Source organism: Rhinoraja longicauda, chromosome 34 (assembly GCF_053455715.1).
Source record: "Rhinoraja longicauda isolate Sanriku21f chromosome 34, sRhiLon1.1, whole genome shotgun sequence".
NCBI classification, from domain to species: Eukaryota; Metazoa; Chordata; class Chondrichthyes; order Rajiformes; family Arhynchobatidae; genus Rhinoraja; species Rhinoraja longicauda.
In genome coordinates this window covers 22412925-22439842 of record NC_135986.1, presented here as the reverse complement: position 1 = coordinate 22439842, position 26918 = coordinate 22412925, and the positions used below count along the sequence as shown (strand labels likewise).

The window sequence follows — 26918 nt, the reverse complement described above, 5'->3', positions numbered from 1 at the left end:
TGAGGAAAGACATTCTTGCCATAGAGGGAGTACAGAGAAGGTTCACCAGATTGATTCCTGGGATGGCAGGACTTTCATATGAAGGAAGACTGGATAGACTCGGCTTGTACTCGCTGGAATTTAGAAGATTGAGGGGGGGATCTGATAGAAACTTACAAAATTCTTAAGGGGTTGGACAGGCTAGATGCGGGAAGATTGTTCCCGATGTTGGGGAAGTCCAGAACAAGGGGTCACAGCTTAAGGATAAGGGGGAAGTCTTTTAGGACCGAGATGAGAAAGTTTTTTTTCACACAGAGAGTGGTGAATCTGTAGAATTCTCTGCCACAGAGGGTAGTTGAGGCCAGTTCATTGGCTATATTTAAGAGGAAGTTAGATGTGGCCCTTGTGGCTAAAGGGATCAGGGGGTATGGAGAGAAGACAGGTACGGGATACTGAGTTGGATGATCAGCCATGATCATATTGAATGGCGGTGCGTACTGGCTCGAAGGGCCGAATAGCCTACTCCTGCACCTATTTTCTATGTTTCTATGTTGTATTGTATACAATACAATACAATACAACTTTATTGTCATTGTTCCGGGGGACCACGAGATTGGGAATGCGCCTCCCATACGATGCAATAATTGAATTAGCTAGTCAGTATTAATTTAAACCACCCAATGAAACAAATTGTAACAGTTTTGAAACAGGGCGGCACGGTAGCGCAGCGGTAGAGTTGCTGCTTTACAGCGAATGCAGTGCCGGAGACTCAGGTTCGATCCTGACTACGGGTGCTGCACTGTAAGGAGTTTGTACGTTCTCCCCGTGACCTACGTGGGTTTTCTCCGAGATCTTCGGTTTCCTCCCACACTCCAAAGACGTACAGGTATGTAGGTTAATTGGCTGGGTAAATGTAAAAATTGTCCCTAGTGGGTGTAGGATAGTGTTAATGTACGGGGATCGCTGGGCGGCACGGACTTGGAGGGCCGAAAAGGCCTGTTTCCGGCTGTATATATATGATGATGAGAATAAAGTGCAAGTAGATCTGTGCCGGATTACTGTGCGTTGTGACCATCCGGCTCAGCATGGCTGATCCAAAATCAGTACCCCATTCTGGCTTTTTCCCCATATCCCTTGGCACGCAAACAAAATATTTCATTCTCTTGGTACACAGCAAAGTTATTGGTATTGGCAGTGCTATTTGTATGGACACAAAAGTGCTGGTACTCATATCATTCCTTACCATTGGTGAACATAGCGGTTCATCATTCTATAAACAAAGACACAAATGCGCTGTTAACTCAGTGGGTCAGGCAGCATCTCTGGAAAACACGAATAGGTGACTTTTCGGGTCAGGACCTTTCGACAAAGAGGTCCTTCTGCAGTTGTACAGGGCCCTAGTGAGACAGCACCTGGAGTACTGTGTGCAGTTTTGGTCTCCAAATTTGAGGAAGGATATTCTTGCTATTGAGGGCATGCAGCCTAGGTTTACTAGGTTAATTCCCGGAATGGCGGGACTGTCGTATGTTGAAAGACTGGAGCGACTAGGCTTGTATACACTGGAATTTAGAAGGATGAGAGGGGATCTTATCGAAACGTATAAGATTATTAAGGGGTTGGACAAGTTAGAGGCAGAAAACATGTTCAATATGTTGGGGGAGTCCAGAACAAGGGGCCACCGTTTAGGAATAAGGGGTAGGAGATGAGGAAAAACTTTTTCAGTCAGAGAGTAGTAAACCTGTGGAATTCTCTGCTTCAGAAGGCAGTGGAGGCCAATTCTCTTAATGCATTAGAGAGAGCTAGATAGAGCTCTTAAGGATAGCGGAGTCAGGGGGTATGGGGAAAAGGCAGGAACGGGGTACTGATTGAGAATGATCAGCCATGATCACATTGAATGGTGATGCTGGCTTGAAGGGCCGAATGGCCTGCTCCTGCACCTATTGTCTATTAAATATTGGTGCAAAACTAAAAACTTGTAGTCCTTAGTGCAACCAGATGGTTCATAAAAGTCATTCGTTTAGCTTTTAGTTTGGAGATACAGGCTCTCCGAGTCCACACCGACTATCGATCAACCGTACGACTTCCATTTTATCCCACTTTTGCACCCTACACACTAGGAGCAATTTATAGACGCCAATTAACCTACAAACCTGTAGATGGTTTATATGCAACCAATAACATAGTTACCTCAGTACCATTAACCCCGCCTAGTTAACATCAATCATAACGCCTTCCCTTCCTGGGTACAGTTCAGTAGAGGAACGTAGCCAGTGCTTGAAGATGTGTGTAATACGCTGTGCTATCATTAAAAGGTGTTGTACGCTTTAAGAGTTTGTGAAGTATCAATTTACATGGTGTCGGAAGTGGAAGACACTTGCGTCTCCTGTCTGTCGGGTTTTATTTCTTTTTTTTGATTTGTGCCTTTTTGTGCTTAATCTCTCTGACCATGGCGTCCTCTTGCAGAAAGCCCGCGCAGCTTGTCTTTGATGCTGACATTTCTGAGCGCTGGGACACGTTTGAGTTTGATTTCACCCACTTTGTCAACGTCGCACATCGCGCTGATCCTGACTCCCTTAAAGCCTCCCTCCTACTCAACCTTGTCGGACCTGATGCCATGAAGAGAGCCAGAACTTTCACCTATGCTCCAGCGGTCCTGGGCGACGACGACGTGGAGATTACCCCTGCAGAATCTGCCAGTGACCCCGCTTGCCTGCTACGTAAGTTCAGGGAGATTTGTGACCTGCCCTCGAACCGCATTCTGCAGAGGGCACGGTTCTTTACAAGAAAACAGTTGCCGGATGAACCTGTTGAATGTTTTATTGCTGATTTGCGTTATCTCGCCCAGCGGTGCCGTTTTGGTGACATGACGGAGCAGCTCACTAGAGACATTTTAGTAACTGGCATGCGTGACCAGCAGCTACGATGTGAGCTTCTAAGGGATCCGGATCTAACGTTGGAAAAAGCTATGCATGCCTGCAGATTGTCTGAGGTCGTTGTATTGCCAGATGACCACCGAGACTCGGCCAATAAGTCTATCAACCTGGCTGGGTGTAGGAGACCCCAGCCTCGGATGGTAAACAATGCTTTTCTGCCGCGTGCCAACCCAGGTCCTGGTGAAGTGCCCCAAAAAAGGTGCCCAAACTGTAACTACATGCACCATAGACTGTCTACCTGCCCTGCTTATGGCAAATTTTGTAACTTTTGTAAAAAGTTAAACCACTTCTCTGCGGCCTGTCGCTCGATCCGTTCCCGTGGGAGACAGGCACAGATTTCCAGACCCAGTCTAAACATGCTGAGGCAATCTGATGGCTGTTACGATTTACAGCCCAGCCTGGTCGACTCCTACGAGGCAGATCCAATTAATCCTCCTGAGAATTCGAATGTGTTTACCCTCCTACACACAACCGCCCAACGCTCTGATCCCTCTGTAGCTCTGACTGTCAATGGTGTGTCCTTCCTTGCAAAGCTGGATACAGGTGCGAAGGTCAACGTATTGTCAATAAATCTTTTCAATAAGATAAGGAATAATGAGCCCCTGGTTGTTGACAACGCTACGTTGCATGCCTATGGTGGAGAAATTCTAAGGCCTGTGGGGAGGGCTGCTTTAACTTGTGTGCTGCAAAAGGCAACGAGAAACCTCGTTTTCTATGTTTTGAACTCTGACTGTGTAACCCTGCTGGGCAACCGTGCGTGCCAAGATCTTGGCCTGGTGTCCTTCGACCGCACGGTCCACAAAGTGCAACTGTCGTTCAACCCTGTTGTGGAATACCAGGACCTGTTCAACGATGACCTGGGAAAGTTACCACTCACATATCGTATTTCCGTTGACCCAAACGTACAACCTGTAGCCCGCGCAGCTCACAGGGTGTCTCACGCCATGAAAGACAGGGTCGAGGCGATGCTGAATAACATGGTCGAAAAGGGGGTGCTAGAAGCGGTTAGCGATCCCACCGCTTGGGTCTCCACTATGGTTGCCACGATAAAGAAAGACAAGAATGAAATACGTGTGTGTATCAATCCGAAGGACTTGAACCTTGCAATCAGGCGACCACACCACCCCATGCGGTCTGTTGAGGACGTGGCGGCTCAGGTCGGGCAGGCCACCATCTTTTCGGTCCTAGACGCTAAGAACTCGTTTTGGCAGATCCCGTTGGACAAAGAGTCTTCTGACCTAACGACCTTCGCCACACCGTTTGGCAGATTCAAGTTCCTGCGAATGCCATTCGGCATTAATTCCGCTAGCGAGGTGTTCCAGCGAACTATGGAGCAGATATTCTCGGGCCTGCCATGTGCCATCATCGTGGATGATATCCTGGTTTATGGGAAAGACATTGCGGAGCACGACCTGAACCTCCGCAGCATCCTGGATCGGGCGCGGAAGGTCAATCTGAAGCTGAATCCCAAGAAATGCCGGTTCCGCGTCCCAGAAGTCACGTATGTGGGACACGTCTTCACCTCTAACGGACTAAAACCCGACCCCTTGAAGGCAGCTGCCATCTCCGAGATGGCAGCCCCCACCGACGTGCCAGGTCTACAACGATTCTTAGGCATGGTGAACTACCTGGGGAAGTTTATACAAAACCTCAGTGAGCTGAGTGCTCCCCTGCGGCAATTGACAAAAAAGGATATTGCCTGGGCCTGGCTCCAACATCACCAGCAGGCCTTTGACTGCCTCAAGTCGAAATTGATTGACACCCCGACGTTGCGGTACTTCGATGTAAGTCGCCCCATCACCGTCACCTGTGACGCTTCCAAGTTCGGTCTGGGTGCGGCTTGCCTTCAGTCTGTCGATGGATCGTTACATCCTGTCTCCTATGCCTCCCGCACCATGACGGACACCGAGCAGCGGTACGCTCAGATCGAGAAAGAGCTGCTCGCGGTGGTGTTCGCCTGCTCCAAGTTCAGAGATTTCCTGTTCGGCAGCAGATTTACGGTCGAAACCGACCACCAGCCACTGGTGACCATCCTAAACAAGCCAATTCACGCTGCCCCCGCCAGGCTGCAGCGTATGATGCTACAGCTCCAGCGTTTCGAATTCGACATCATCTACAAGAAGGGCACCGAGATGCACATTGCGGACACCCTATCGCGCGCCCCGCGGACCTCCTGTGATCGCCACCCCTACGAAACAGAGGACTTGCTTGTACTGGGCGTTAATTTCATTCCCACCAAGCAGCTACAGGTGTTGGCCAAGCACACCGCTGCCGATCCAGTTTTGCAGCGGCTTGCCACTGTGATTAAAGCAGGGTGGCCAACAAAGCGCTCCGCTGCGCCATCTGAAACACAGCCTTTCTTCCTGGTCCGCGACGAATTGGTGCTCCAGAATGGCGTCATCGTCAAGGGACATAAAGTTGTGGTCCCGTCCTCCCTGTTTGACTCTTACTATTGCGCAGCCCATAGCGGACACCCTGGGGTCGATGCAACACTCGCCCACGCTCAGTGCCAATTCTACTGGCCCGGAATGGCCAAATATATCCGAGACCGAGTTTCTGCCTGCTCCACGTGCAACAGTCTTGCTCCACACCAGCAGCGACAGCCCCTGCTGCAACAGCCTGCCCCTGCCTTGGCCTGGTCCTCGTTGGCTGCTGACATCTTCGAGTGGCGTGGTAACCACTACCTTGTCCTGGTCGACTCATACTCAAACTGGTTCGAGGTGGATTTACTGACATCCCTCACGTCGGAGATGGTGATCCGAAAGCTGCGGAAACACTTCTCCACTTTTGGGTCCCCTGTCAGGCTGCAGACTGACAACGGCAGGCAGTTTACCAGCCGAGAATTCAAAAGTTTTGCGGACAAGTGGAATTTTGTGCATTTCACCAGCAGCCCTGAGTACCCACAGAGCAACGGACTTGCAGAACGGGCCGTCCGCAGCGCCAAGCATCTGATGGAACAGGCGAGACTTTCCAACACTGATTTGTACTTGGATCTCCTAAACCTCAGGAATGTTTCCAGGGATCCGGCCATGGGGTCACCTGCTCAGCGTCTGATGTCAAGGAATACCAGATCTACTATCCCGATTGCCCAGCGCCAGCTGCAACCTCGGGTGCTGGAGCCTGCCTCCGTGCAGAGGCGTATTCAAGAGAAGCATGACAGCCAGCGGCGTTCCCACGATCGGTCGTGCAGACCACTCGATCCTCTTTTGCCTGGACAGGTTGTTCGGTTGCAGACCGCCGGCGGTCACTCCCGTCTGGCCACCGTGGTTGGGGTGGCCGACTCACCTCGTTCGTACCTGGTGGACCATGAGGGCACCATCTACCGAAGAAGCCGACAACACCTGCTTGCGGTTAATGAGCCAAAGCCGCAGCCCCCGGGACCCTATGCCCCGCCGCTCTCATACCAGCAGCCGGCTGCCGTCCCGGCCAGCGTTCCTTGTATGCCTCGGTCCCCATATCGCGCGCCCGGTTCCCCTCTGCGCGGGTCCCCTGTTGCCGGTTCCCACTCTCCCGGTTCTACCACCGCACCTCCCTTCCCTGGTTCCCCTGCTGCCTCGTGTCCTCCGGTTTCTTCTGCTCTTTCGGGGGGAGGGGGAGACATTCGTACGCGCTCGGGCCGGATTAGTAAGCCACCTGTGCGCTATGGCGATTTTGCTTAATTCTGTTATTAATTCTGTTGTTGTGACAACAATCTGTTTAATTTTCTAGGGGGAAGGATGTAGATGGTTTATATGCAACCAATAACATAGTTACCTCAGTACCATTAACCCCGCCTAGTTAACATCAATCATAACGCCTTCCCTTCCTGGGTACAGTTCAGTAGAGGAACGTAGCCAGTGCTTGAAGATGTGTGTAATACGCTGTGCTATCATTAAAAGGTGTTGTACGCTTTAAGAGTTTGTGAAGTATCAATTTACATGGTGTCGTTGGGAGACATTCCTTGTATATGTACATACTTGGCCAATACATTTATTCATTCATTCATTCATGTGGGGGGAAACTGGAGCACCGGGAGAACACCCACACCATCACAGAGAGAATGTGCAAGCTACTCAGACAGCAGCCGCAGCCAGGTCTGAGGCAGCAGCTCTACTGCTGCACCACTGTGCCTCTCTAGCTGAGGTTATCACTGTTATAGACAATAGACAATAGGTGCAGGAGGAGGCCATTCGGCCCCTCGAGCCAGCACCGCCATTCAATGTGATCATGGCTGATCATTCTCAATCAGTACCCCGTTCCTGCCCTCTCCCCATACCCTCTGACTCCGCTATCCTTAAGAGCTCTATCTATATATAACAGTAATAATATTGTTACATAACAATAAGCAATAACAATAGGCAATACTTTGTCAATAACAATATATAATACAATTATACAATTATAATGGTTGTATAACAATAAGCAATACTTTGTCAATAACAATATATAATACAATTATACAATAATAATGGTTGTATAACAATAAGCAATACTTTGTCAATAACAATATATAATACAATTATACAATTATAATGGTTGTATAACAATAAGCAATACTTTGTCAATAACAATATATAATACAATTATACAATAATAATGGTTGTATAACAATAAGCAATACTTTGTCAATAATATATAATACAATTATACATTTATAATGGTTGTATAACAATAAGCAATATATTGTTACCAATATATATGTTGTTATAAAGCAACAAACACAAGATGAAATATGATCATTAAGAAGGCACCCATTCCTTCTCTCCAGAGATGCTGCCTGAGTTACTCCAGCTTTTTGTGTCTATGATCATTACTATATATTCTTGTACAGCGATAATGATAAAGAACGATATATTGTTGTTATATAATAATAATGGTTACACGGTCATCTTCAGTCTGAAGAAGGGTCTCGACCCGAAACGTCACCCATTCCTTCTCTCCTGAGATGCTGCCTGACCCGCTGAGTTACTCCAGCATTTTGTGATACCTTCAATTTGAACCAGCATCTGGGGCTCACATTGTCGACCTCCCCGTGGTGAGCCCTGTCAACTGACCTCAGTCAGGCGTACGACAACAAACACGGACAGCAGAAGCAGAAGCAGCTTCATAACTTCTGCTGCCTCAAACGCAAGAAGAAGAAGAACCAGCATCTGCAGTTATTTTCCTAAGTCATAAGTGATGGAAGCAGAATTAGGCCATTCGGCCCATCAAGTCTATTCCGCTATTCAATCATGGTTGATCTACGTCTCCCTCCTAACCCCATTCTCTCCATAACTCCTGCCACCCGTACTAACAAGATGGGTGTCGGGGGTTATGGAGAGAATGGTGATGCTCTGCCAAGGCAGAACATCACCAGAGAAGACACCCAGCAACTGGTGATGTCCATGAATCGCAGACTCCAAGCAGCCATTGCATGCAATGGATATGTAACAAAATACTAAACAAGACTACTTTCATTTACATGACATTGCTGTTTCCCAAACATTATGGTGCCCTGAAATGGGGGGGACTATGTATAAACACTGCTGTAATTTCTACACGGTGAAACCAAAATGTATAAAAAATACCCTTTAATAAAATCTGACTGTGTGCACTTCAACCACATATGAGTTTTGCTATTACAAATCTCAATTTATTTTAGATTTTTTAGATTTAGATATACAGCGCGGAAACGGACCGCATTCAGCGTCGATTATTGTCGGATTTCGACAAGGCACTCGGTATCGCCACCACTATGGAGACGGCAGACCGCGACAAGGCTGATCTCCGTGACGGGAAACAAAAGCCAAGCCAAGCGATAAACAGCCCAAGCGGGGAACCGTAAGAGGATCGTCGTGTTATCGCTGTGGTGTCTCTCCCCACGCTGACCTGAACGACTGTCCAGCGAAACAGGTGAAGTGTTTCAACTGCGGGGGAAAAAAGGGCATGTCTCACGGGTGTGCAAATCGAGTGGGAAAAATGCTCAGAGTGGAAGGAAGAAATAGCAGAAAAAGCAGTCAGCCGGGAAAACGGCAAAAAGCCACCAACTCCCGAGGAAGGTGATGTGTATAAGAAAATAACTGCAGATGCTGGTACAAATGGAAGGTATTTATTCACAAAATGCTGGAGTAACTCAGCAGGTCAGGCAGCATCTCAGGAGAGAAGGAATGGGTGACGTTTCGGGTCGAGACCCTTCTTCAGTCTGAACGTCACCCATTCCTTCTCTCCTGAGATGCTGCCTGACCTGCTGAGTTACTCCAGCATTTTGTGAATAAGGTGATGTGTATGGTCCTTATCATACTAAAAGTGAGAAGAAGAAAGTTACTCCTTTCACTGTGGACATGTGTGTGGGGGGGAAAGACTATCCCCATGCAAATCGACACCGGAGCTGGAGTTACGCTTATCAGTGAAGAGACGTGGAAGGACCACTGGCGAAAAGGTGAAAGGTTACGCCTTCGTGATAGCACCACGGTTCTCCGTACATACACTGGAGAGAGAGTGGAATTGTTGGGAGAATGTTCGGTGCCCATCTCTCACAACCAGCAAACAGCGACACTCAAGCTGCTGGTAGCGAAGGGGACGGGACCAAGCCTACTTGGCCGTGAGTGGTTGAAAGTTCTGCGACTCAACTGGCAGGAGGTGAACCAGGTCAACGTGAACGACCGCCTGCAGAGCCTCCTCTCCAAATACAGTGACCTCTTCAAAGCGCAACTCGGGACGCTCAAGGGCGTCGAAGTCAACATCGACCCGGCCGTCCCGCCGAAATTCATCAAGGCTAGACCAGTGCCGCTGGCCCGTCGCGATCACGTTGATCGCGAATTAGATCACCTACAGGAGAAAAATCATAGAACCCGTTCAACACTCGAAATGGGCGGCACCGATTGTCTCCATTGACAAGGCAGACGGTCGCCTGAGAATCTGCGGAGACTACAGGTTAACGGTGAATACAGCAGCTCGATCTGATACGTATCCGATACCTCGGATTGATGAGTTGTTTACGAAGCTGGTGAAGGGGAAGCAGTTCACCAAACTTGACCTGTCGCACGCTTATCAGTAGTTGGTTTTGTCATCCAGATGCCGTGAACTGGTGACGATAAATACCCATCGCGGTTTGTTCCAATACACCAGAATGCCGTTTGGCATTTCAACAGCACCGGCTGTATTTCAGCGTACGATGGACAGGAATCTTCTGGCGGGGATTTCTGGGGTTGCTGTGTATCTGGACGATCTGCTCGTCACAGGTAGTTCCGAGGAAGAACACCTCGACAACCTCGAACAAGTCCTCCGCAGGCTCCAAAATGCAGGCCTACGACTGAAACGGTAAAAATGCGCCTGTCCCGTCAATGAAGTCCAATACCTGGGCCATAAGTATGGGCCATGTAACTAGGAAAATTGACAAGGGAGAGTCAGTGGATGTGGTGTACCTCGACTTTCAGAAAGCCTTCGACAAGGTCCCACACAGGAGATTAGTGGGCAAAATTAGGGCACATGGTATTGGGGGTAGGGTACTGACATGGATCGAAAATTGGTTGACAGACAGAAAGCAAAGAGTGGGGATAAATGGGTCCCTTTCGGAATGGGAGGCAGTGACCAGTGGGGTACCGCAAGGTTCGGTGCTGGGACCCCAGCTATTTACGATATACATTAATGACTTAGACGAAGGGATTAAAAGTACCATTAGCAAATTTGCAGATGATACTAAGCTGGGGGGTAGTGTGAATTGTGAGGAAGATGCAATAAGGCTGCAGGGTGACTTGGACAGGTTGTGTGAGTGGGCGGATACATGGCAGATGCAGTTTAATGTAGATAAGTGTGAGGTTATTCACTTTGGAAGTAAGAATAGAAAGGCAGATTATTATCTGAATGGTGTCAAGTTAGGAGGAGGGGAAGTTCAACGAGATCTGGGTGTCCTAGTGCATCAGTCAATGAAAGGAAGCATGCAGGTACAGCAGGCAGTGAAGAAAGCCAATGGAATGTTGGCCTTCGTAACAAGAGGAGTTGAGTATAGGAGCAAAGAGGTCCTTCTACAGTTGTACCGGGCCCTGGTGAGACCGCACCTGGAGTACTGTGTGCAGTTTTGGTCTCCAAATTTGAGGAAGGATATTCTTGCTATGGAGGGCGTGCAGCGTAGGTTCACTAGGTTAATTCCCGGAATGGCGGGACTGTCGTATGTTGAAAGGCTGGAGCGATTGGGCTTGTATACACTGGAATTTAGAAGGATGAGGGGGGATCTTATTGAAACATATAAGATAATTAGGGGATTGGACACATTAGAGGCAGGAAACATGTTCCCAATGTTGGGGGAGTCCAGAACAAGGGGCCACAGTTTAAGAATAAGGGGTAGGCCATTTAGAACGGAGATGAGGAAGAACTTTTTCAGTCAGAGAGTGGTGAAGGTGTGGAATTCTCTGCCTCAGAAGGCAGTGGAGGCAGGTTCGTTGGATGCTTTCAAGAGAGAGCTGGATAGAGCTCTTAAGGATAGCGGAGTGAGGGGGTATGGGGAGAAGGCAGGAACGGGGTACTGATTGAGAGTGATCAGCCATGATCGCATTGAATGGCGGTGCTGGCTCGAAGGGCTGAATGGCCTACTCCTGCACCTATTGTCTATTGTCTATTGTCATAAGGTGAGCGCTGAAGGGCTGCAGCCAGTGGATGAACGAGTCAAAGCCATCGATGAGCTGGCTCAACCGAAGAACGTCAGAGAACTGAAGGCGTTCCTTGGGATGCAGAACTATTACGGCAGATTTCTGCCTAATCTCTCAACCATGCTCGAACCGCTTCATCAGCCGCTGCGCAAAACGGTTCGATGGCACTGGGGACCAGCTCAGCGGAATGCGTTCGCACAAGCTAAGCAAAGCCTGAAATCGTCCAAAGTTCTGACGCACTACGACAGCAACAAGCCGCTCGTTCTCTCCTGCGATGCCAGCCCTTACGGAGTAGGGGCAGTGCTGTCACACGTCATGGAAGATGGCACGGAAATGCCAATAGGCTATGTTTCACGCAGTATGAATAACGCTGAACGCAACTACTCGCAGCTGGATGAGGAGTGTCTAGCCATAGTCTTCGGCGTCAAGAAGTTCCACACATACTTGTGCGGACGACGATTTGTAATCAACACCGACCACAAGCCGCTTCTTGGGTTGTTCAGTAACGACAAGGCCATTCCGCTAATGGTTTCGCCGCGAGTGATTCGCTGGTCGTTAACACTGGCAGCGTACGACATCGCGTACAAACCGGGCTCAGCCAACGCCAAAGCAGACGTGCTCAGCCAACTACCACAACGAGCGACGGTATCGCAAGCGCCAATACCAGGAGAAATCGTCCTTCTGATGAGCGAGTTGGAGAAATCGCCCATCACTCCGTCGCGGGTTCGCACCGTGACGCAGAGGGATCCGATTCTGTCTCGTGTTCGCGAATGCATCATGAGCGGGTGGCCAGACAAACCACCAAATGATGATTTCAAGCCCTACTTCAGTCGCAAAGTGGGGCTGAGCATTCACGAGGGTTGTCTTCTCTGTTGTACTACCACACCAATGTCGCTCGCAAACGATCGAGGACGTGCACGATGCCCATCCGGGTATTGTGAAGATGAAAGCGATCGCTAGAAGTTGTGTGTGGTGGCCTGGAATCGATAAGGACTTAGAGCACAAAGTCCGAGCATGTTCAGAATGCCAAATGCATCAGCGGGATCCGCCCAAAGCACCATTGCATTCTTGGGAGCATCCTAGTCAACCGTGGTCGCAAGTTCATGTTGATTATGCCGGCCCGGTACAGGGAAAGATGTTGCTTGTTCTCATCGACGCATATTCAACATGGATTGAAGTGCATATCACACGTGAATCAACCAGTGACGTCACTATCGACAAGCTTCGCTTCATGTTCGCGACACATGGCCTTCCGCTTACACTGGTTTCTGACAACGGCCCATGATTCGCGAGCGAAAAGTTCGCAAAGTTCATGAAAGCCAATGGCATTCGTCATGTCAAAAGTGCGCCATACCATCCAGCAGCCAATGGTCTCGCAGAGCGCGCCTTGCAGACGGTGAAGGCAGCGCTCCGCAAGATGTCGGGACCGCTGCAAACGCGTGTCACTCGATTCCTCATCTCGTATTGTTCAACGCCGTAAACTTCTACAACGCAAACGCCGGCTGAAATGCTGATGAAAAGGAAGATTCGCACTCGTTTCAGCATCGCGGTGCCAGATGAAAGAGCGACCATTGGTGACAAACAATTCTCGCAAAAGTTGACCACGATTCGCGCCCAGCTCGAGAATTTGAGGAGAGAGCGTGCTAGTGCGCAACTACGCGAGAGGGGAAAAATGGGTACTAGGACGCATCGCAAAGAAGCTAGGTCCTGTTTCGTACCAGGTCGAGGTTCACGTCAACGGTGTAGAAATCGGGAAACGTCACGCAGACCAGATCCTGAAACGTGAAATCGATTCTCCCACAACCAACGAAACGGGAGATTCGATAGATTTCGACAGGGGTACGCGATGAAGACGTCAACGAAAGAAGCGTTGCACATGAAAACTTCGACGAAAGCAACCACGATGACACCGACGAGGACGCGCCATCAGAGCGCAACGAAGAAAGCAATTCAGGGCGTAAGCAGTACCCAAAGCGAAATAGAAAGCGACCGGATTACTACGGATTCTGGAAACGGACGATTTTGACAACGGACTTGACTATATGGACTCGGTTATATGGACAATGTAAACGCAACGGAAATTTGGTTATCATTAATGGAAAGGATTGTAGCATGAATACTCTTATTCCGGCATTTTGGGGTGGTTAGGTTATTTGGTTGATAGAATTACATTGAAGATGATACTCACATTCAAAATAAGAATTGGATATGTAAACTTTGATTTGGATTTAATTGGATACAAAATTATGCATATTTTTGGACTTACTTAAATTGGGTTTTGTTACTTTGGAAACATAATGGATATAACGATCATTATGATATTGAATTGTTTTATACGTATTAGTACGCTTTAGATGGAAGAAAAGTATCACAATTCTAAGGGGGGAGATATGTGATGTATACATGCAACAATATGGTAAAGCTTCGCATTGCGAAAATACACTGAGAGTTAAAATGGCGATCTTGTGCCCAGACGTGTCCTGTTTTAAGTCTCCAACTTAATGCGTGCTTTTGAGAATGATACTCAGTAGAACGTATCAATGTTACACTTTTTAGAGATACAGCGCAGAAAAAGGCCCTTCGGCCCACCGAGTCCATGCCAACTAGCAATCACCCCATGCACTAACACTATCCCGCACACTAGGGACAATTTACAATTTTACCTGAAAACGTCCACGTCTTTGGAGTGTGGGAGGAAACCGGGAGCAGCCGGAGAAAACCCACGGGGTCACAGGGAGAACGTACAAACTCTGTACAGACAGCAAATGTGGTCGGGATCGAACCCGGGTCTCTGACGTTGTAAGGCAACAGCAACTCTACCACCTCTGCCCACTCTACCTGTGGTCTGTGAGGACAGAATTTCTCCTCAGACCACAGGATTTCAGACCGCTGGACGCCTTGATCACAAATACCAGGATTGTCTTGAGCACAAAGATAGACACAAAATGCTGGAGTAACTCAGCGGGTCAAAGTAGCATCTCTGGAGAAAACAGTTAGCGGCAGTTCGGATTGGGACACTTCTTCAAACCGATCGTGGGGGTTGGGAACTGGAAGCAAGAAAAGACCAGGGTAAATCATGGCCAGCAATAGATGACCTCGTTGATTCACTGTTAGGCCATCGTCTTGATGCCAGTTTGGCAAACTGTGGATAGTTCAGTTACCAGGATCTCACCACTCCACCTGCCTGACTCCCTTGATTCCAGACTACATACTATAACTATGTCTGTCTCTTCCACCACCACCAAAAGCCCCAGGGCCCAGGATATCCCCAATTCATTATCCTGGGCCCAGGACATCCCCAATCCATTATCCCGGGCCCAGGATATCGCCAATCCATTATCCTGGGCCCAGGATATCCCCAATCCATCCACCAGAACCCAGGACATCCCCAATCCATTATCCTGGGCCGAGGATAGGCTAGATAAGCTCCCGAGACACAGGATGTCCCTGATTCGACTACTGGCATATCCCCTTGATCACTGGATATCATGACTCTGAACCCCGAGGGCCAGGATATCTCCGATCCATCCCTTGGAGCGCTGGATCTCTCTGAATAGAAACCGGAGCCCAAGATATCTCCGATTTGAGCTCTGAGGCCCAGGAGATTGTCAATTTGTGGAAATGTAGAGTTGTGGAATTCTCTGCCACAGAGGGCAGTGGAGGCCAATACACTGGATGAATTTAAAAGAGAGTTAGATGGAGCTCTAAGGGCTAGCGGAATCAAGGGATATGGGGAGAAGGCAGGCACGGGTTACTGATTGTGCATGATCAGCCATGATCACGATGAATGGTGGTGCTGCCTTGAAGGGCCGAATGGCCTCCTCCTGCACCTATTTTCTATGTTTCTATGATATTTCTGATCTGACACGTGGAGCCCGGGATATCTCTGGTCCATTTGTGAAGCCTGGGATAGCTGTGATCTGACACCTGGACCGAATATCTGAGACCAAACACATGAAGTTCGGGATATCTCTGATCCATCTCCAATCCCTCCCCTCTAGAGCACGGGATCTCTACGATAGGACACCTGGAACCCAGGAGATCTCCGATTCAACACTGGAGCCCAGGATATCTCAGATCCATCCATGGATCCTGGGATATCTCCAATCCCTCCCCTCGAGCCCAGGATATCTACGATCCAACACCTGGAGCCCCTGGTCTCCCTGGTCCAACACCTGGAGTGCCGGATCTTCCTGATACAATCCCTGGAGCCCGGGATATCTTGGCTGTGACCCCAGCCGCCCAGATATCTCTGATCTGACCTCCAATATCTCTGGATGCCCTGTAACCTCCTCAATCCGCTCTTCCCTCCACCCCCTGAAACCTCCTCAGATCCTCTCCACTACCCCTCAGGAACCCCTGAAATCCCCTCTTCCTCCTGTCCCCAGGAACCCCCTAAAAAAACCTCATCAAAGCCCCTCTACACCCCAAAGGTTTCTTCTTCTTTCGCCTTCTCCCTCTCCCCTAGCTGATTGATTGATCTGAGGAGGTTTCGGGGCGGGTGGGGGGGGAAGAAGGGATTGAGGAGGTTTCAGGGGGGGGGGGGGAAGAAGGGATTGAGGAGGTTTCGGGGGGGGGAGGGAAGAAGGGATTGAGGAGGTTTCAGGGGGGCAGGGAAGAGGGGATTCACGAGGGGTAGAGGAGAGGATCTGATGAGCTTTCAGGCGGGGGAGAGGGGAATGAGGTGTTTTCGGGGGGGCGGGAAGAAGGGATTGAGAAGGTTTCAGGGGTTCCCGAGGGCAAGGGAGGAGGGGAGGAGAGGATCTGAGGAGATTTCAAGGGGGGGGGAGAGGATTGAGGAGGTTTCAGGGGGGGAGGGAATAGGGGGTTCCTGAGGGGTAGAGGAGAGGATCTGAGGAGGTTTCAGCGGTGGGGGGAGGGAAGAAGGGATTGAAGTTTCAGGGGTTCCCGAGGATAAGGGGGAAGGAAGAGGGGATTTGAGGAGGTTTCAGGAGTTCCTGAGGAAGGGGGATTGGAGGAGGAGATTTGAGGAGGGAGGAATGAGGATGAGGAGGAGGAGGGGGAAGGGATTTGAGGAGGTTGAAGGAGCAGGAGGAGGTTTCAGGAGTTCCTGAGGAAGGGGGATTGGGGGAGGTGGGAGGAAGGGATTTGAGGAGGAAGGATGAGGATTTGAGGAGGAGGAGTTTGAGGAGGAGGATGAGGAGGAGGGGATTTGAGGAGGAGGAGTTGGGGAAGAGGAAAGAGGGGATTTGAGGTTTCAGGAGTTCCTGAGGAAGGGGGATTGGGGGAGGAGGAGTTGGAGGATGAGGATGAGGGGATTATAGGAGGGAGGAGGTATTGAGGTTTCAGGAGTTCCTGAGGAAGGGGGATTGGAGGAGGACATTTGAGGAGGGAGGGAGGGAGGGAAGAGGGAGGAGGAGGGAGAAGGGGATTTGAGGTTTCAGGAGTTCCTGAGGAAGGAGGGGGAGGAGTTGGACGAGGAGGAGGGGATTTGAGGAGGAGGATTCAGGAGTTCCTGAGGAAGGGGGATTGGAGGAGGGGATTTGAGGAGGGAAGAGGGAGGAGGAGTTGAGGAGGGAGGGATGAGGATGCGGATGAGGGGATTTGAGGAGGAGAGAGGAAAGAGGGGAGAGGGGAGGGGAAGAGGAGGAGGATGAGGAGATTTGAGGAGGGAGTTCCTGAGGAATGAGGATGAGGGGAATTGAGGAGGAGGTTTCAGGAGTTCCTGAGGAAGGGGGATTGGAGGAGGGGATTTGAGGAGGTTAGAGGAGAGGAGGAGGGGAGGAGTTGGAGGATAAGGATGAGTTAGAGGATGAGGATGGGATTTGAGGAGGAAAGAGGGAGGAATGAGGATGAGGCGATTTGAGATGAGGATGAGGAGTTGGAGGAAAGAGGGGATTTGAGGTTTCAGGAGTTCCTAAGCCTGAGGAAGGGGGATTGGGGGAGGAGGAGGAAGGGAGAAGGGAGGAGGGGATTTGAGGAGGGGAATAGGAGGAGGTTAGAGGGGATTTGAGGAGGGAGGGAGGGATGAGGAGGAGGAGTTGGAGGAGGGGGATTTGAGGTGGGAGGAGGGGATTTGAGGAGGAGGGAGGAAAGAGGAGGAGGAGGAGTTGGAGGATGATGATGAGGGGATTTGAGGAGGAGAGAGGAGGGAAGAGGAAAGAGGAGGGAAGACAGAGGAGAGAAGAGAGAGGAATGAGGAGAGAGGAAAGAGGATGAGAATGAGGATGAGGAGGATGATGATGAGGATGAGGAGAGGTTTCAGGAGTTCCTGAGGAAGGGGGATTGGAGGAGGAGAGGGAGGAGGGGATTTGAGGAGGAGGAGTTGGGGAGGCGGAGGGAATTTGAGGAGGTTTCAGGAGTTCCTGAAGATGGGGTTTGGGGGAGGAGGAGGGGGGAGGAAAGAGGGAGGAGGAGATTTGAGGAGGAAGGAGGGAGGAATGAGGAGAGAGGAAAGAGGATGAGAATGAGGATGAGGGGATTTGAGGAGGGAGGGATGAGGATGCGGATGAGGGGATTTGAGGAGGAGAGAGGAAAGAGGGAAGAGGGGAGGGGGAAGAGGGAAGAGGATGAGGAGGGAGGAGATTTGAGGAGGGAGGAATGAGGATGAGGGGATTTGAGGATGAGGAGAGGTTTCAGGAGTTCCTGAGGAAGGGGGATGGGGGGAGGAGGAGGAGGAGTAGTTGGAGGATGAGGATGAGGGGATTTGAGGAGGAGGAGTTGCAGGAGGATGATGAGGAGGAGGGGATGAAGATGAGGAGTTAGAGGATGAGGAGGAGGGGGAGGTTTCAGGAGTTCCTGAGGAAGGGGATTGGAGGAGGGGGATAGGAGGATGAGGAGAAGGGGAGGAGGAGGTTTCAGGAGTTCCTGAGGAAGGGGGATTGGAGGAGGAGATTTGAGGAGGAGAGAGGAGGAGGGAAGAGGGGATTTGAGGAGGTTTCAGGAGTTCCTGAGGAAGTGGGATTTGAGGAGGGAGGAGGTTTCAGGAGTTCCTGAGGAAGTGGGATTTGAGAAGGGAGGGATGAGGATGTGGATGAGGGGATTTGAGGAGGAGAGAGGAAAGAGGGGATTTGAGGAGGGAGGAGGTTTCAGGAGTTCCTGAGGAAGTGGGATTTGAGGAGGGAGGGATGAGGATGTGGATGAGGGGATTTGAGGAGGAGAGAGGAAAGAGGGGATTTGAGGAGGGAGGAGGTTTCAGGAGTTCCTGAGGAAGGGGGATTGGAGGAGGAGGAGGATGAGTTAGAGGATGAGGATGGGATTTGAGGAGGAAAGAGGGAGGAATGAGGATGAGGCGATTTGAGGTGGGGATGAGGAGTTGGAGGAAAGAGGGGATTTGAGGTTTCAGGAGTTCCTAAGCCTGAGGAAGGGGGATTGGAGGAGGAGAGAGGAAAGAGGAGAAGGGAGGAGGGGATTTGAGGAGGGGAATAGGAGGAGGTTAGAGGGGAATTTGAGGAGGGAGGGAGGGATGAGGAGAAGGAGGAGTTGGAGGAGGGGGATTTGAGGAGGGAGGGAGGGATGAGGAGAAGGAGGAGTTGGAGGAGGGGGATTTGAGGAGGAGGGAGGAAAGAGGAGAAGGAGGAGTTGGAGGAGGGGGATTTGAGGAGGGAGGGAGGGATGAGGAGAAGGAGGAGTTGGAGGAGGGGGATTTGAGGAGGAGGGAGGAAATAGGAGAAGGAGGAGTTGGAGGAGGGGGATTTGAGGAGGGAGGGAGGGATGAGGAGAAGGAGGAGTTGGAGGAGGGGGATTTGAGGAGGGAGGGAGGGATGAGGAGAAGGAGGAGTTGGAGGAGGGGGATTTGAGGAGGGAGGGAGGGATGAGGAGAAGGAGGAGTTGGAGGAGGGGGATTTGAGGAGGAGGGAGGAAAGAGGAGGAGTTGGAGGATGATGATGAGGGGATTTGAGGAGGAGAGAGGAGGGAAGAGGAAAGAGGAGAGAGGAGGGAAGAGAGAGGAGAGAAGAGAGAGGAATGAGGAGGAGGAGGGGATTTGAGGAGGGGGGGTTAGAGAAGAGGAGGGGGGGGTTTGTAGGAGGGAGGAGGTTGTTGTTGTTGTTGTTGTTGTTGAGGGCTGTGATGTGAATGTAAGACACTCACCATGAAGAGCAGGAAGGGCAGGCAGAGCAGGAAGAGCCAGACGTAGAGGTGGAAGCAGTTGGAGAACTTGCTCTGGTGCGGGTCGAAGTACCAGCCGCCCGTCAGCGAGGCCCACACTCCCTGGCGGAGGATCTGCAGCACCTGCGAGCCCATCGTCCTCCTCTCCCCCTTCCCTCCTTCCTTCCCTCCCTCTCTCCCTCCCTCCCTCCGGGTTCCGGGGGGCCCCCGGGGCTGCCCTGATCGTCCTCTCTCCTCCTCGACCACCTCCTCACTGACTCCGGGCGTCCATTTTCCCCCTCCCTCCCTCCCTCCCCCCCCACAGGTCCCGCCCCCTCGCCCTCTCCCCATTGGTCAGCCACGCCACCCAGGGGGCGGGTCGACATCACCCATTGGTCCACCCCCGCGTCCGTCAATCCCCATCCCGGGCGCGGGGGGGGCGGAGCGCGAGCCCCTCGCCGGCCAACCGCCTTAAATCACAAAACACGCTCTTCAAAACACACGGGTCGGTCGGCGGACGGCTCGGATTTAAATTTGAAGTCGGCCGCGCTCCTGGGCGTGAAATAATATTCGAGTTTCGCGTGTTTCTTTTTCTTTTACCAAAGGTCCCGCCCCCTCCCCGCCCCGCCTCCTCTCCGACGCGTGTCGTCATTGGCGGAGGGCGCTGTCGCTCAGAGCGGGTTTGGGGATTTCCGGTTTGGCGCCGAGGGCGGGTCATTGACTCACGGGGCCTGAGGGAACCGATGGCCAAAGATACTAGAGGAGCAAGATGGACCACTCCGTTGAGATAGCCTTATACCAAAGATACTAGAGGAGTAAGATGGACCACTCAGTGTGAAATCGCCTCTACCAAAGATACTAGAGGAGCCAGATGGACCACTCCATTGAGATAGCCTATACCAAAGATACTAGAGGAGCAAGATGGACCACTCCATCGAAATCGCCTATACTGAAGTGTAGTAGGCAACGTTGTGGAATGGCCGCCATTTTAGTAAGCAAAACCCGTTATGCCTACAGTGTGTGTGATGATACCATTAAAATGCAGAATATAGCTCATCAATTCACAGATTTTTGTTATTTTTCTTCTTAAATGTTTCTGCAAGTTTCTGCCTAGTAAAATGGCGCCGTAGACGTACTACGGTTTTTAGGGTCGAGTGGTCTATCTTGCTCCTCTGGTATCTTTGTCGGTGACTCTGCGCTGAGGGACCGTGACCAAAGATACTAGAGGAGCAAGATGGACCACTCCGTTGGAAATAGCCTATACCAAAGATACTAGAGGAGAAAGATGGACCACTCCGTTGGAAATAGCCTATACCAAAGACACTAGAGGAGAAAGATGGACCACTCCGTTGAAATCGCCTACACTGAAGTGTAATACGCAAAAGAGCGTAACGTCCGCCATTTTAGTAAGCAAAACCCTCCGTTCGCTCTGCCTCTCGCAGTGTAATCAGTGTTTTAGGGGAACAGTTTGTGTGATGATACCTTCATCACCTCCCGTCTGGCAACAGCCTCCTCTGTGGCGCACCCTCAAAAATCATCAGTAAACTTCAATACATTCAAAACTCCGCTGCCCGTCTACTCACCCACTCCCCAATCCGTGACCATATCACCCCTGTCCTTTACAAGCTCCACTGGCTCCCCATCCCCCAGAGAATCCAGTACAAAATCCTCCTCATGACCTACAAAGCCCTCCATAACCTGGCCCCATCCTACCTGACTGACCTCCTCCACAGGCACACTCCCACCTGCAACCTCCGCTCTGCTGCTGCTAACCTCCTGTCCCCCCCCCATCCGGACCAAACGCAGATCCTGGGGGGACAGGGCTTTCTCCATCGCTGCTCCCACACTCTGGAACTCACTACCTCAAACCGTCAGAGACTCCTCCTCACTCACCACATTCAAAACATCACTGAAGTCTCACCTGTTCAGCACTGCCTTCAACCACTGAAGGTCACCTCACCTTCTGTCTCCTTTCTCTGTTCGTTTACTTATTTATCTATTTATTTTCTTCTCTATGTTCTAGTAAACCCTGTAAAGCGTCTTTGAGTGTTTGAAAAGCGCTATATAAATGTAATGCATTATTATTATTATTATTATTATTAAAATGCAGAATATATCTCGTCTATCAATTCACAGATTTTTGTTATTTTTCTTTAAAAATGTTTCTGCAAGTTTCCACCTACTAAAATGGCCGCCGCGACGCACTACGGTTTTTAGGGTCGAGTGGTCTATCTTGCTCCTCTAGTATCTTTGCCGGTGACTCCGGGGCCGAGGGACCGGTGACCAGCCGCAAGATGGACACAACAAAATGCTGGGGGTAACTCAGCGGGACACTCGAATCAAATGGCCTTCATGGAGAAGAGGAGTTGAGTATAGGAGCAAAGAGGTCCTTCTGCAGTTGTACAGGGCCCTAGTGAGACCGCACCTGGAGTACTGTGTGCAGTTTTGGTCTCCAAATTTGAGGAAAGATATTCTTGCTATTGAGGGCGTGCAGCGTAGGTTCACCAGGTTAATTCCCGGAATGGCGGGACTGTCATATGTTGAAAGACTGGAGCGACTAGGCTTGTATACACTGGAATTTAGAAGGATGAGAGGGGATCTTATTGAAACATATAAGATTATTAAGGGGTTGGACACGTTAGAGGCAGGAAACATGTTCCCAATGTTGGGGGAGTCCAGAACCAGGGGCCACAGTTTAAGAATAAGGGGTAGGCCATTTAGAACGGAGATGAGGAAAAACTTTTTCAGTCAGAGAGTTGTGAATCTGTGGAATTCTCTGCCTCAGAAGGCAATGGAGGGAAATTCTCTGGATGCTTTCAAGAGAGAGCTAGATAGAGCTCTTAAGGATAGCGGAGTCAGGGGGTATGGGGAGAAGGCAGGAACGGGGTACTGATTGTGAATGATCAGCCATGATCACATTGAATGGCGGTGCTGGCTCGAAGGGCTGAACGGCCTCTTCCTGCACCTATTGTCTAATGTCATAACATTTTATGAGACATTTGGAAATGTTTACATGGGGAGAGGAAAGGGTTAGAGGCACAGATATAAAATGCTGGAGGAACTCAGCAGGACAGGCAGCATCTCTGGGAATGGAAGGAATGGGTGACGTTTGGGTCGAGACCCTTCTTCAGACTAAGAGTCAGGGGAGTGGGAGGCACGGAGACCAAGTGCAGACAGGTGGGACTAGCGAATGGTCGGCGTGGGCAAGTCGCAGGGCCTGCTTCCACGCTGTTTAGACTAGGCTTAGACTTCCACTGGGTAGACTGGGCTTAGGCTTATACTCGCTGGAATTTAGAAGACTGAGGGGGGATCTTATAGAAACATATACAACTCTTAAGGGGTTGGAGAGGCTAGATGCGGGAAGATTGTTCCCGATGTTGGGGAAGTCCAGAACAAGGGGTCACAGTTTAAGGATAAGGGGGAAGTCTTTTAGGACCGAGATGAGAACGTTTTTTTTCACACAGAGAGTGGTGAGTCTGTGGAATTCTCTGCCACAGAAGGTAGTTGAGGCCAGTTCATTGGCTATATTTAAGAGGGAGTTAGATGTGGCCCTTGTGGCTAAATGGATCAGGGGGTATGGAGAGAAGGCAGGTACGGGATACTGAGTTGGATGATCAGCCATGATCATATTGAATGGCGGTGCGTACAGGCTCGAAGGGCCGAATGGCCTACTCCTGCACCTATTTTCTATGTTTCTACTTGAAGTTAGAGAAGTCAATGTTCGCTTGGGCTGGGGTGTGAGCTGCCCCAGCGAAATATGAGGTGCTGTTCCTCCAATTTGCACTGGGCCTCACTCTGACAACGGAGGAGGCCCAGGATGGAGAGGTCAGTGCGGGAGTGGGAGTGGGAGTTCCCCAGCTAGCCCAGTGCGGGGATTTGAGCTCCTGCCTCGCGGATCGTTGATCTTTCCCCGTCTGTTTCCCCCCCCCCCTGACCCCGCATCCCCACCCTCCCTCGAGGCACATTGAAGGCTCGAAGGGCCGAATGGCCTACTTCTTCTGGGTCGGGACCTCCTTCCTTCAGTCCCTAAACTAAAACTAATCCACAACATGAAACGCTCTGCGACAGCAACTCCGTGGGCAGCGCTGGCCATCCTGTGGAGTTGTAATGAGCAGGGGTGAAAATATACACTCAGTTTGTTTATTTTGGGAGTGTGGTTTCCTCACCAATTACTGCACCAGGGAGCTTTGACAAGTCCACGTCATAGAGAGTTGTGATCTGTGGAATTCTCTGCCTCTCCCCCCCCCCCCCACTATTTTCCGAAGGTGTGCTGGCTTTCCTGGCGTGCTTCCTTTAAAACAGCAACGTTCTCAGCATCAGAATTCAGAATCAGAATTGCCTCTACTTGTCATCCAAAAAACAAGTCTTCTGGACGAGATTTCGTCACCCACGGTCCAACGATAAGACCAATAAAATAAGCAATTACACACTCACAAACCAACACAAAACACACAAACAAAAAGAGACATCCATCACAGTAAGTCTCCTCCAGTGTGGGTTCCTCACCACATCCATCACAGTAAGTCTCCTCCAGTCCCCTCCACACTGCGATGGAAGGCAGAGTGTCTTTTTCTCTTCCCCTGCCGTCTTCTCCCGCGGTCAGGCTGTTGTAGTTGGGGGGAGTCCAGAACCAGGGCCACACAGTTTAAGAATAAGGGGTCGGCCATTTAGAACTGGAGATGAGGAAAAACTTTTTCAGTCATAGAGAGTTGTGAATCTGTGGAATTCTCTGCCTCAGAGGGCAGTGGAGGCCAATTCTCTGAATACATTCAAGAGAGAGAGCTGGATAGAGCTCTTGAGGATAGCGGAGTCAGGGGGTATGGGGAGAAGGCAGGAACGGTACTGATTGAGACTGATCAGCCAGCCATGATCACATTGAATGGCGGTGCTGGCTCGAAGGGCCGAATGGCCTCCTCCTGCATCTATTGTCTATTGTCTAGTTGCCACGTTCTGCATCCGTTGAAAGACATTTGGACTAAGAAAGGTCTTTGTGGATGCAGAGAGGATCTTTCCACTAGTGGGAGAGTCTAGGACCAGAGGCAGTTGTGGGAAAAAAAAAGGGATATACCTTTAGGAAAGACTTGAGAAGGAATTTTCTTAGTCGGAGGGCGGAATTCATTGCCACAGACGGCCGTGGAGGCCAAGTCAGTGGATGCTTTTTAAGGTGCCAGATCGACCGATTCCTAGTTAGTGCGGGTGTCAGGGGTTGTGGGGAGAATAGACAATAGATGCAGGAGGAGGCCATTCGGCCCTTCGAGCCAGCACGCCATTCAATGTGATCATGGCTGATCATTCACAATCAGTACCCCGTTCCTGCCTTCTCCCCCATACCCCCCTGACTCCGCTATCCTTAAGAGCTCTATCTAGCTAGAATGAGGTTGAGAGGGAGAGACAGATCGGCCACGAATGAACGGCGGTGTAGACGAAGGGCCTAAATCGGCTCCTATACGACTGAACATGGATAACATCGCTGCTGGACAACGACTCCCACCCCATGCAGGACACTGTCACTGTACTGAGTAGCTCCTTCAGTGACAGACCCCTTCACCCCAAGTGTGTGAAGGAGAGATATCGGAAGTCCTTCCTTCCCGCTGCTGTGAGACTGCACAACCAGCACTGCTCCCAGCAGAGGTCAACAGACCAGTCAACAGTGGCAGTGGGCACGGTAGCGCAGCGGTAGAGTTGCTGCTTTTACAACGAATGCAGCGCCGGAGACTCAGGTTCGATCCTGACTACGGGTGCCTGCACTGTAAGGAGTTTGTACGTTCTCCCCGTGACCTGCGTTGGGTTTTCTCCGAGATCTTCGGTTTCCTCCCACACTCCAAAGACGTACAGGTATGTAGGTTAATTGGCTGGGTAAATGTTTTAAAAAAATTGTCCCTAGTGGGTGTAGGATAGTGGTTAATGTACGGGGATCGCTGGGCGGCACGGACTTGGAGGGCCGAAAAGGGCCTGTTTCCGGCTGTATATATATGATATGATATGATATGATATATATACAGCCGGAAACAGGCCTTTTCGGCCCTCCAAGTCCGTGCCGCCCAGCGATCCCGTACATTAACACTATCCTACACCCACTAGGGACAATTTTTTAAAACATTTACCCAGCCAATTAACCTACATACCTGTACGTCTTTGGAGTGTGGGAGGAAACCGAAGATCTCGGAGAAAACCCACGCAGGTCACGGGGAGAAAGTACAAACTCCTTACAGTGCAGCACCCGTAGTCAGGATCGAACCTGAGTCTCCGGCGCTGCATGATATGATATATGATATGATATGAAAACACAGTAAATGATGACAATTATCCTTATCTTTATTTTTATTTATAATGAATGTCTCTTGCTATCCACTTTGCTGCAGTAACATTGCAAATTTCCCCGGTGTGGGATAAATAAAGGAATATATATATATATAAATAGATTTAATCTGTACTAGACCAAGTGGACCCGTTGGGCCTGAACCTCTCCTGCATTGGTGCAGCATCCTCTCCTCTCCTCCGTCCCTCACCCTCCCTCTCCCCTCTCCCCCCTCCCCTCTCCCCCCATCCCCCACCCCCTGTCGCCCCCTCTCCCCCCTCCTCCTCCCTCCTTCCCCTCCCCCTCCCTCCTCCCTCTCTCCCTCCTCTCCCCCATCCCCACCCCCTGTAGCCCCCTCTCCCCCCCCTCTCCCTCCTTCCCCCTCCCCCTCCATCCTCCCTCCTCCCTCTCTCCCTCCTCTCCCCCTTCCCCCACCCCCTGTCGCCACCTCTCCCCCTCCCTCCACCCCTCCTCCCCATCCCTCCTCCCCTCTCCCCTCTTCCCCCATCCCCTCCCTCCTCCCCTCCCTCCTTCCCCCTCCCTCCCTCCCTCCTCCCCTTCCCTCCTCCCCTCCCTCCTCCCCTCCCTCCTTCCCCCTCCCTCCCTCCTCCCCCTTCCCTCCTCCCCCTCCCTCCCTCCTCCCTCCTTCCCCCCTTCCTCCTAGGAGATAACATTTAAACTTAAAAATGTGAACAACTTTAAAATATATAACACCGATCTCAAGGGAACTTCCTCCCATTAGCACCAAAAGGACGACAGTGAGTAAGTTGGGCCTAAAGTTGTCGGCGCTTCGGTACCAGTTTTAGGTTGTAGTTCAAGAACAAACAATCAAACAAGAGTTTAGTATATAGATGTGGAAGCCACTGAGCCAGGCTGCTCGAAGGGCCAAATGGCCTCCTCCCGCACCTATTTTCCCATGTTCTATGCTTGCCCCCTTCCCGAAGACCGGAGATTTTTGATCCAGGTCCTTTCCGGGTTTTCATTTTGCTCCACAGCCGTCTGAGGCAAATGATATTCTGCAGATCGGCCACCCTCTGACTCGAGACGTGTCCTCCT

General features: G+C 50.7%; 2 protein-coding genes across 2 annotated transcripts in view; one reads left to right on the top strand and one right to left on the bottom strand.

The window, feature by feature from the left end:
- Positions 1-19720, bottom strand: part of LOC144609265 (pecanex-like protein 3) — a 66594-nt gene extending 46874 nt beyond the window's left edge. The window contains exon 1 of the mRNA XM_078427694.1: positions 19568-19720. Coding sequence (XP_078283820.1) covers positions 19568-19720 — 153 coding nt within the window. The remainder of the gene's footprint in view (positions 1-19567) is intronic.
- LOC144609632 (cystatin-C-like) overlaps positions 1-26918 on the top strand; it is a 369350-nt gene that overhangs the window by 235824 nt on the left and 106608 nt on the right. The gene's annotated exons all lie outside the window — the stretch shown is intronic.